The following is an 11418-nucleotide window of genomic DNA, read 5'->3' on the forward strand; positions in this document are numbered from 1 at the left end:
TGAGGAGGATGAGGAGTCCGATGCCAACCATGAAGGCAGACTCCTTTCTCATCTGGTCAATGATACTACAGAGGTAGACTTTGAAGATACCATGCGTGATACGATGCTTTGTGAGCTCGTTGCATCGGTACGTAAGAACAAGTCTAACTCTGGTAGTAAAAAGGGTCGCCCTAAGAAGAAGACCAAAGTATCCAAACGTAATAAAGTTTCTCCATGAAAGGAATGTTTTGGAATAGCAGAGATCTTGGTGACTTGGCTAAGTACAAACATATTTCCGATTGTGTTAGGGATCATGCCCTCGACTTCGTGGCAATTTCTGAGTGTAGTAAGCGTGACTTTCCAACGCGTGATTTGGACCATTTTTCATGTGGCAAAGATTACGAATGGCATATCCTGCCGCCTTCAGGGAGGTCCGGAGGTATTCTTTTAGGAATACACACCACTTACTTGGAACTTCTTTCAACTTCAAAGGGGGAGTATCATATTAAATTCCACCTTAGAAACAAGTCCGATAATTTCATTTGGAGCTTGGTTGCCGTATATGGTGTTGCTCAAGATGAATTTAAAGCGGCTTTCCTCAAAGAACTTGTCAATACCTGCAGAGAAAATCCTCACCCCATGCTACTTGAGGGGGGACTTCAATATTTTGCGATACCAGCAGGATAAAAACAATGATAGGTTCGACACTCGATGACCGTTTCTTTTTAATGCTGTCATTGATAGTCTTGATTTGCGGGAACTCTCTCTCTCTCTCGGGGCGCCAATTTACCTGGGCCAATAATGGATCTATCCCGACATTCGAAAAACTTGATCGGGTGCTAGTCACCACAGACTGAGAATTTAAATATCCATTAGCATCAGTGCGGGCTTTGGAGAGAATTGAGGCCTTATCGGATCATGCTCCATTGCTTACTGATTTTGGTCAAGCAGCACCCACTTCTAACCGCCATCAGTTTAAATTTGAACTGGGGTGGCTCACTAGAGAGGGTTTCCCTGAATTGGTTAAAAAGGTGTGGCAACGCCCAACACGGGGTGATACACCAATTCAACATTGGAATAATCGCATTCGTGCGTTGCGCCAATTCCTCCGCGGATGGGCTAAACACACCACTGGGATTTATAAGAAAGAGAAGTTGCGACTATCTGTCATGATTGACTCCTTAGATAAGATCGCGGAGGTGAGGCTTCTATCTGCGGCTGAGATTGAGCAAAAAAGTCATCTCAATGAGCAGCTAGCCTGTCTCTTACGCGAAGAGGAAATCAAATGGTAACAATGGTGCAAGAGCGACTCGTTGGTACTTGGGGATGATAACACGAAATACTTTCAAATGTTAGCCAATGGCAGACATAGAAAGAAACGAATATTCACCCTTGATCAGGACGAGGGTCGCATTGAGGGGGACGCTCCGCTCAAGGACTTTATTACAAAATACTATAAAGACTTGTTTGGTCCTTCCTTGGAAACTACGCTGGAGATGGATGAGTCTATTTGTCATGACATCCAGCAGGTTTCCACTGCGGAAAATGAATTCCTAACCTCTGCTTTCACTGAGGAGGAAATACGGACTGCGATTTTTCAAATGCAACACAACAAATCTCCGGGACCGGATGGTTCTCCGGCGGAGTTTTATCAATTTTTTTGGGATATGTTAAAGTCTGACCTGGTTCAATTGTTTAATGAACTGCATGCTCATAGACTAGACATCTCCAGACTCAATTTTGGTGAAATTATCCTTTTACCAAAGATAAAGGATGCCAATCGGATTCAACAATATAGACCGATTTGCTTATTAAACGTGAGCTTCAAAATTTTCACCAAGGTCGCGACTAACCGCCTGAATGGGGTCGCAGACCATGTAGTCAAACCAACACAAACAGCTTTCATGCAAGGATGGAACATCTTAGACGGTGTTGCTGTCCTACATGAAACTGTTCATGAGCTCCACCGTAAAAAGTTGAATGGGGTCATCTTTAAGATTGACTTCGAGAAAGCTTATGATAAGGTGAAGTGGCCTTTTTTGCTTCAAACTCTTCGTAAGAAAGGGTTTTCCGATACTTGGTGCCGATGGGTTGAGAACTTTGTGTCTGGAGGTAGCGTGGCTATCAAGGTGAACGATGACGTAGGCAATTATTTCCAGACTAGGAAGGGGCTACGCCAAGGCGACCCCGCATCACCTATCCTTTTCAACATCGTGGCTGATATGCTAGTTACTCTCATTGAGAGGGCCAAGCTAGCTGGTCAAATCACCGGGGTCATTCCTCATCTAGTAGAAGGAGGCCTGTCAATCTTACAGTATGCGGATGACACCATTTTGTTTTTGAATCACGACCTAGAAAAGGCCAGAAACCTCAAATTGTTATTATGTGCTTTTGAGGATCTTTCTGGCCTTAAGATAAACTTTCATAAGAGTGAACTTTTCTGCTTTGGCGAAGCCGCAGAAACTTCACAAGAATATGCTGATATATTTGGATGCCAACTAGGCCAATTTCCGATTCGATATCTAGGTATTCCTATTCATTATCGGCGTTTGACAATCGCTGAATGGAAACATGTTGAAGAGAGACTGGAGAAACGATTGGTGAGCTGGAAGGCCAAACTCTTGTCCTATGGGGGCCGACTAGTTCTGATCAACTCGGTTCTTACCAACATGGTCCTTTACATGCTATCTTTTTTTCATCTGCCAAAAGGTGTTCTCCAACGCCTTGATTATTTTAAATCAAGGTTTTTTTGGCAGAGTGACAATGAAAAAAAGAAATATCGCTTGGCTAGGTGGAATATATTATGTCGTCCTAAAAGCCAAGGGGGACTCAGAATCCAGGATCTTGAGATCAAAAACATTGCATTGCTCAGCAAATGGGTATACAGATTACTCACTGAGGATGGTGTTTGGCAGAAGATCATTCGTAATAAATATGTTGGGTCCAAAGCAATCTCCCAGGTCTACTGGAAACCAGGTGGCTCTCATTTTTGGAGTGGGGTTATGAAAGCTAAAGAATTCTTTTTCCAATTTGGTACTTTCTCGGTTAGGGACGGCTCCCAGATTTGATTCTGGGAAGACACCTGGCTCGGGACTACTCCTCTAAATGTGCAATACCCAAGCTTATATCGGATAGTTAGACATAAGTTTGTCACGATTAAGCAGGTATTGGGACAAGAACACCCGGATATTTCTTTTCGCAGAACGATTTCTGGACCTCGTCTGACTGCATGGAACGATTTGCTGACTCGTTTGGGAGCTGTCCAACTGTCAGCTGAATCGGACATCTTTAAATGGAACCTGCATCTGAATGGAAGATTTTCGGTTAAATCCATGTATGATGCATTGGTTCATAACGAGGTTCCATCTGATAATAGAAAATTATGGAAGCTTAAGATTCCTCTAAAAGTGAAAATTTTCCTATGGTTTCTCAACAAAGGAATTATCTTAACTAGGGACAATCTAGCTCGACAAAACTGGCAAGGCTGCAAAAAATGTGTTTTCTACAATCATAATGAATCCATTAAACACCTATTTTTTGATTGCAAGTTTGCTAGATCGGTATGGGCAATAGTCCAAATTGCTTCGGATCTATATCCTCCACGCAGCGTACGGAATATGTTCGGCAATTAGTTGAGGGGAATAGATAAACAATTGTCTAAGCACATTCTTGCGCGGGCAGCTGCCTTATGTTGGGCGTTGCGGCTCACCAGGAATGATATTGTTTTTAATCATAAAAGTGTTCCATCTCCTATGCAGGTAATTCATATATGCTCGCGATGGCTCCGTATGTGGTCTATCCTGCAGAGGCCGGAGGACAGAGACTTTTTTATGATGGCTTCTACCCGGTTGGAGTGCTCGGCCAGGGACATTTTTTTACCCCCATGGATGGCGGTGTGACCTTCGGATTGGACCGGCATCACCTTAGGCCTCTTTTATCTTTTTTCGCTACTGCTGGCGTTTTTTGCCTTTTTATTTTGGCTTCTAATACTTTGTAACTTTGGCTGTGTGCATCTAGCTATGCAGAGGCCGGGTGATCTTTGATGCGGTTGTATCAACTCGATATTTCAATTCAATAAAAAGCCCTTTATCGAAAAAAAAGTATAATGTGCGATGTCTAGTGGTTTTACTATTCTTGAAAGAAAAAAATATAAAGTAAAACTTGCTTTCTCGTTAAAGGATGCTTTTATTGACTCATAACGTCGCATCAAAAAAATACAAGTACTGTCAATACACACGCGATCTATGCATGACATACACACCACCAACACAAATACACAGACGAAAAAGAAAATGTGAGCTCGATAAGCAGCAACCACCAACCGGTAAGCCACGGTAGGCAGTAGCGACAGAGACGCAGAGCATATTTTGCCCCTTGCCCCAGCCGCCCTAGTGGATGTACGGTTTTCAACTTCGCCGCCCAATGAGGTTATGATCTAGTTCTAGATTAATGCAACCCAACTGCCCAAACTAATCGACCAATGTACGTCGGGAATGCATGGAATCACTTGTGGTCAGATGTATGCATATGCACTGGAAATAAAACGAAATTGTACTACCACATGTAGCTAGCAAGTCTTGAACTCATGATACATGTATCTAATTATTATTTCCCCCGCATCTTCTTGCTAGCATCCTTGAAATAGATACCCATGCAGTTCAAAAAAAAAAAAAACCATGGACTCTTCCAACGTCCCCAGGCTACAAATACCGGTCAAATTCCAGCACTACTCTTCATCGATCTCGAGCCACCTACTAGCTAGCTAATCATGGCATCTTCCAAGAGCAGTCTTGCAATGTTCGCCCTGGCCATAGTCATGGCCGTGGTGGCCGGCGTCTCGGCGCAGAACACACCGCAGGACTTCGTCAACCTGCACAACCGCGCCCGCGCCGCGGACGGCGTCGGGCCGGTGACGTGGGACAACAGCGTGGCCAGGTTCGCGCAGGACTACGCGAACAAGCGCGCCGCCGACTGCCGGCTGCAGCACTCCGGCGGGCCGTTCGGCGAGAACATCTTCTGGGGCTCCGGGCAGTCGTGGACGGCCGCGAACGCCGTGAAGTCGTGGGTGGACGAGAAGCGGAACTACCACCTCAACACCAATACCTGCGACGCCGGCAAGGTGTGCGGGCACTACACGCAGGTGGTGTGGCGCAAGTCGACCCGCATCGGCTGCGCGCGCGTGGTCTGCGCCGGGAACCGGGGCGTCTTCATCACCTGCAACTACAACCCCCCGGGCAACTTCAACGGCGAGCGCCCGTTCCTCACCCTTGACGCCGAATACAAGTAGTACGTGCGTGTGAATGTGATCATACATGCATACGTGCTTGTGTTTATGTGTGTGTATTTTGAATATTTACGTCTATACATATGTTACGTACAGTACGTATCGTAAATAAGCCCACCTTCCGGCCTGCATGTATCCATGCGGCTCTTTTTTCTTTTTCTTTTTTGAACACAGCCATGCGGCTCTGTGGAGCGTGTGAATGTAATGAGTTAATTGCGCTTTTGGTACATAAACTTGCATGTCATGTACAAATTCATATATAAACTTGAAAAATGATACAAATTGGTCTAACAACTTGTGTTTCGGGTACATTTACCTACATTTCCGTCATTGACCGTTAGTCGTCACTGGTAGAAAAAGGGCCTGTTGTCCCGGTTCGTAAGGGCCTGTTGTCTCGGTTCCTGAATCGGGACTAAAGGGTCGGTACTAATGCCACGGCGCTTTAGTCCCGGTTCAATCCAGAACCGGGACTGATGGGCCTCCACGTGACCTGTGCGCGGAGCCCAGGCAGGAGACCCTTTGGTCCCGGTTGGTGGCACCAACCGGGACCAATAGACATCCACGCGTCAGCATTTCTGTGGCTGGGGTTTTTGTTTTTTTAAAGGGGGGGAGGTTTGGGGGTTTTGGGGGGTTAATTTAGGTGTTTCATATATTATGTTAGCTAGCTATAATTAATAGAGAGAAGTGTCCTCTCTTATGTCCGTGCTTGGTCGAAGCTACATACTATACATACGTATAGAGAGGACTAGACACGCTAGTTAGCTAGTAAGCAAACGAAGGAAACAGAAGATCGTCATGAACATATATGCATACAGAGAGAAGTGATATCGACCACCTCTCCTTCTCCGAGAGATTGGTCGAACAACAAGTTCTCGTATATCTATCCGACACTACCGGCTACATATATACAATAATTATCTCTTACAAATATAATCATACGGACTCATGGTCCACATAGTATTCTTCGTCTTCAGCGATCACGTGGTCAAGAAAGAATGCCGCCAATTCCTCTTTTGCTCGCATACGAGCTGGTGCTAGGAGTTCATCCCGCTTCCGAAACATCTAATTTGAAGAAGGGGGTCAATACATACATACATACATATATATATATATATATATATATATATATATATATATATATATATATATATATGAATGAAACTCAACACAAATGATGGTAATAAAATAAAATTGTGAATGTTGTTATTTACGTACTTCATATTGTTCGTCAGAGTACCCGCCCCGCTCACAGGTCGTGTGGCGGATGGACTCACGGACGTAGTATCCACAGAAATCATTCTCTTGTCCTGCCACAACCACTTTACAAGAAATAGAGGTCAATCAAACTGATAAGTGAGAATGCTAAATGGTATTGATGAAACTAGCGCTTGAATCACTAGGAGATGCGCGGAACATGCTACTATAGTACTTACTTTCGAGTGTCTAAATTCCAGCTCCTTCGGCAGTCCTGGAACTTTTCTGGTGAATTTTCTCCAAACCCTGCCGGACAAAGAAAACAATTACTTGATATCAGGAAATGAACAAAGTTGCTGATATGGTGGATAATGATCGATTTAACTTACTTCTTGAGGATTTCATTCATGTCCGCATACTCTTGGGGATCTTTTTGTTTAGAGTCCAAGACAGTTACTACTCCCTGCTCAAGCCTAATCTCTAGGAGAATATAGTGATACCCGCGCACGCATGCATAACTCATCAATTACATTACTATAACCTGGACTAATATATAAGGGAAACCGAATATGCACAAGACAGTAAGACTCACTTGAAGTTGTAAGGAAAGAGTATTATATCTTTGTTTTCATTTTTTTGAATGATCGTAGCAAGTTGGCCTCGGTATCTTCGGGACGATGTTCAACCTCAGTTGTATCTATGAGATATGTGTTAACGAACCCAATATCACCGATTTGTCTTTTCTTCAATTCGGCGATCTTCAATCTGCATAATATAGTGAGGATAATTATAAATACATGCAATGAAAGAGATGAGCTATATAGAGAGACTTAATGACAGAAGTAGTAGTACTTACAGACAGTAGCAGGTGACCGTTGTTTTATCGAGGGCCAATTGATTGAAAAACTGATAGAACTCCTCAAATGGAATATGCAACAGTTAAATTCGAACGAGGTCATGCTCCGGTTTAACTCTCGCATACAAAGTACTCCTCCCCCCAGACTCTCTGCAGATTTTCAAGTACCAATCATGTAATCTTCGCATCATCGTTGTTTAAGATTTTTCATCTTTGACGAGAGGCTTCCCGTACTCGTATCTGTGTATCTGCACCTCCATGGGATCATAATGTACATCGCCGGGCAGGTAATCGTCAACATTGCAATAACCGGGCACCATCCTCGGATCGACGATGTCGCTAGGCACCTTGAGCGGGGGGCACGATTGCTTCGCTTGTTCGCCGAGCTGGGCAATTTGTTTCCCAGCTTCTCGTTATTCTTTCAGCCTTTGATCACTAACTGTACTTCCCGACCGCTCCGCTTCGTCCCATGTCTTTGCAATAATGCGCTCATAGTTGCCTTTCGGTAGAGACTTGGGTGGTTTTGCCAGGCAGCCAGAGTGCGCTTCACTTTCACCGGATCTACCTTCTCCTCTGGAGGTGGATGTCTCTTTGCTTTCAACCTTTGAAACCAGTCATCCACTTCGGTTCGCGCGATCTTCGCGTTCTCCTCCGGGGTCCTCTCGTATGGTAACTTCTGTGGACTCTTCAGAGAAGGACCGAATCTGTATGTCCTCCCGCCTCTGGCTGTACTGCTAGACGTCAGCCAAACAGATGGAGCGGCTGTCTTCTTTACTTGCTTACGAGGCGGAGGAGAAGTACTATGATGCGCCGGAGCAGCTGCCGGAGCGGCGGCGGGTCTTTTCCGCCCTTGCTGACGAGGCGGAGAAGGAGGAGGCTGGCTGCTCGGGCGCGCCGGCGCAGGCGGAGAAGGAGGCGGAGTGCCGCCACGCGCCGGAGAAGGAGCCGGCTGAGGGGCCTGATCGTCACTCGCCGGAGGAGGAGGCAGTGGAGGAGGCGGAGTGCCCTGACTCGCCGGAGGAGGAGGAGGAGGCAGAGGCGTCCAGTTCGGAAGTTTGATGAGCTCCTTCCGCCATAGGCATGGAGTCTTCAGAGCAGAACCCAACCGAGTCTCCCCTTCACCGGTAGGGTGGTCAAGCTGGAGGTCCTCAAATCCCTCCATTATTTCATCCACCATCACCCTAGCATATCCTTCTGGAATCGGCCGGCAGTGAAAAGTTGCGCCGGGTTCAGTAGGATAAACAGAGCCAACAGCCGCCTTGACCCTCAAATTCATCCATTGCGTCATAAGGTGGCAATTTTGAGACTCCGTGATAGCATCCACGGGATAGCTGGCAGGAGCCGTCAAGGCATGCTCCGGCTAAAGCAGCTCGGTGGAAGCCACGCTGCTTCTCCGCTGAGATGGCGAGGTAGCTTCGGGGGAAGCTTCGGCAGTACGTTTTCTGCGATTTGCTTCTCGTGCCTCTATCGCTTGTACCCTTGCTTGCAGCGCCTGCATTTGGGTCTGCTGCACTTTTTTCCTCCTCTCATGGGATTTGTAACCGCCTACGTTCGGAAACCCAACCTTCCACGGAATGGAGCCTGGCGTGCCTCGTGTCCGTCCAGGGTGCTCAGGATTCCCGAGGGCCATTGTGAGCTCGCCGTTCTCTCTGTCTGGAAGGAACGTCCCTTGCTGCGCTGCTTCGATATAATGCTGAAGCTTCCTGACTGGTATGTCCATTTGATCATTCGTCCAAATGCACTTCCCTGTTACAGGGTCCAAGGTTCCACCAGCCCCGAAGAACCAAGTCCGGCAACGGTCTGGCCAGTTAATTGTCTCTGGTTCGATCCCTTTATCAACCAGATCATTCTCAGTCTTGGCCCACTTAGGCCAGGCTACGAGGTAGCCACCTGACCCCGTGCGATGGTGATGCTTCTTCTTCGCAGCATTTTGCTTGTTTGTTGCTGACATCTTCTTACTCTTTTTCGATGTCTTGTGGGCCACAAATGCGGGCCAGTGATCTCTAATCTTCTCATATCTGCCCTTGAATTCTGGTGTCTCATTATTTTCGACAAACTTATTCACCTCTTTCTTCCACCTCCTGAATAGTTCTGCCATCCTCTTAAGAGCAAAAGACTTGATTAATTGCTTTTTAACTGGCTTCTCTGGATTATCCTCTGGCGATAGGGTGAAATTTGACTTCAGCTCAGTCCAAAGATCATTTTTCTGCATATCATTGACATAAGACACCTCAGGGTCTTCTGTAGCCGGCTTAAACCATTGCTGGATGCTGATCGGGATCTTGTCCCTAACCAAAACCCCGCACTGAGCAACAAATGTGCTCTTTTTCCGGAGGGGTTCAATCGGTTGGCCGTCAGGCGCGATTGCTATGATCTCAAACTTTTCATCCGAGCTCAACTTTTTCTTCGGGCCTCGTCTCTTTACCGAAGTTGTGCTCGATCTGAAGGGCTAGAAAAAAGAACAAAGACTTAATTAATATGTGTACATACCAAAACAATGAATGCATCAATTAGCTAGTCAGCAGAAGCTTAACTAATATATATACCTGGCCGGACTCGGTTCGGTCACCGGAGACGTCCTCACGGTCTCCTTCTTGCACCGGCATTAGGTCACCGGAGCCATCATAATCAGCTGCTTCCAGACCATCGGTCTCGTTGAGAAACAACAAGCAGATGGCATCACTTCCTCGTTCGATTATGTCCCCCAACAACTCTTCTTGTACTTCGTCTCGGGCGGTGTCCATAGTTTCTACAAATATTGACAACATGGCAATTATTATTCAAACATGACAGATGGATATATTAGTGGCAAAAACGTAGAACTAATATTAATTAGTGGCCTCGACACTGCTTCTCTAGGGTTTGGGGTGGCCTCGACGCTGCTTCTCTAAGGTTTGGGGTGGCCTCGACAACGCTTCAAGGATAAAAAAAGAAGAGGAAGAAGAAAAAAAAAGAGGAGAAGAAAGAATAGAGGAGTTCTTACTCCTCTATTCTTTCTTCTCCTCTTTTTTTCTTCTTCTTCCTCTTTTTTTTTATCGGGAACGAGGGTCGTCGAGGGTCACCGAACGGTAGAGGAAACCCTAAATAGCAAGTATCGTGGGTGTGAGATACATGTGGCTGTCGGTGTCGGACACTACATCCACGTCCCACAAGTGACGTGGGCGTCGAAGCCCGCACCACTTGTGGGATGTGGATGTAGTGTCCGACAGCGACGGTACATGTATCTCACACCGACGATACTTTCTATTTAGGGTTTCTCCTCTACCGCTCGGCGACCCTCGTTCCCGATAAAAAAAGAGGAAGAACAAGAAAAAAAAGAGGAGAAGAAAGAATAGAGGAGAACTCCTCTATTCTTTCTTCTCATCTTTTTTTTCTTGTTCGTCCTCTTTTTTTATCCTCTTCTTCCTCTCATGTTCGAGAGGATCGCCGAGGGGTCGGGAGGTTGCCTCGTGTCAAAGGATTCAACAAAACCATGTCTTCATCATTAGGCGAAAGTAACATGTGCATGACGGTACGAAGCTCTCCAAAGTTATTTTGGAACGAAGTCCCAGATAAGATAATTCACTTTTTGGTACAAAGTTCAGCAACACCTTCCAAATATCGTTATTTGGAAGGCCTTTGCTGAAATTCATACAAAAAGGCAAATTATCCTATCCGGGACACCATTCCAAAATAACTTTGGAGGACTTCGGCATGCCCTGGTTACTTCCGGCTAATGATGAAGCCATGGATTTCTTCAATACTTTGACACTAGGAAACCTCTCTCGACCCCTCGGCGATCCTCGACCCCTCGAACCCTCGACGACCCTGGAACCCTCGACCCCTAGACGACCCTGGAACCCTCGACCCTCGATCCCTCGACCATATAGAACCCTCGAAGAAAGGAATAGCTAGAGGAAAAGATTGAAGAAAAAAAAGAAGAAAAAAAAGAGAAGAAGAAAGGAATAGTGGAGAAGAAGAGAAAATAGAATATTCTATTTTCTCTTCTTCTCCACTATTCCTTTCTTCTTCTCCTCTTCTTTTCCTTCTTTTTTCTTCTTCTTATTTATTTCTCCTCTTCTTTTCCTCTCCTCTTCTTCTTTCTTTCCTCTTCTTATTTTCTTCT

General features: G+C 45.7%; 1 protein-coding gene across 1 annotated transcript; it reads left to right on the forward strand.

Annotated features, from left to right (window-relative positions):
• The first annotated feature begins 4711 nt into the window (after positions 1 to 4711).
• On the forward strand, positions 4712 to 5554 carry LOC119334541 (pathogenesis-related protein PRB1-2-like). Its single transcript, XM_037607088.1, has one exon. It carries the CDS (start codon positions 4748 to 4750, stop codon positions 5264 to 5266), a length of 519 nt encoding a protein of 172 aa, XP_037462985.1. The 5' UTR covers positions 4712 to 4747; the 3' UTR covers positions 5267 to 5554.
• Positions 5555 to 11418: the final 5864 nt, after the last annotated feature.

The sequence above is a fragment of the Triticum dicoccoides genome, chromosome 7A, assembly GCF_002162155.2.
Source record: "Triticum dicoccoides isolate Atlit2015 ecotype Zavitan chromosome 7A, WEW_v2.0, whole genome shotgun sequence".
Classification (NCBI taxonomy): Eukaryota; Viridiplantae; Streptophyta; class Magnoliopsida; order Poales; family Poaceae; genus Triticum; species Triticum dicoccoides.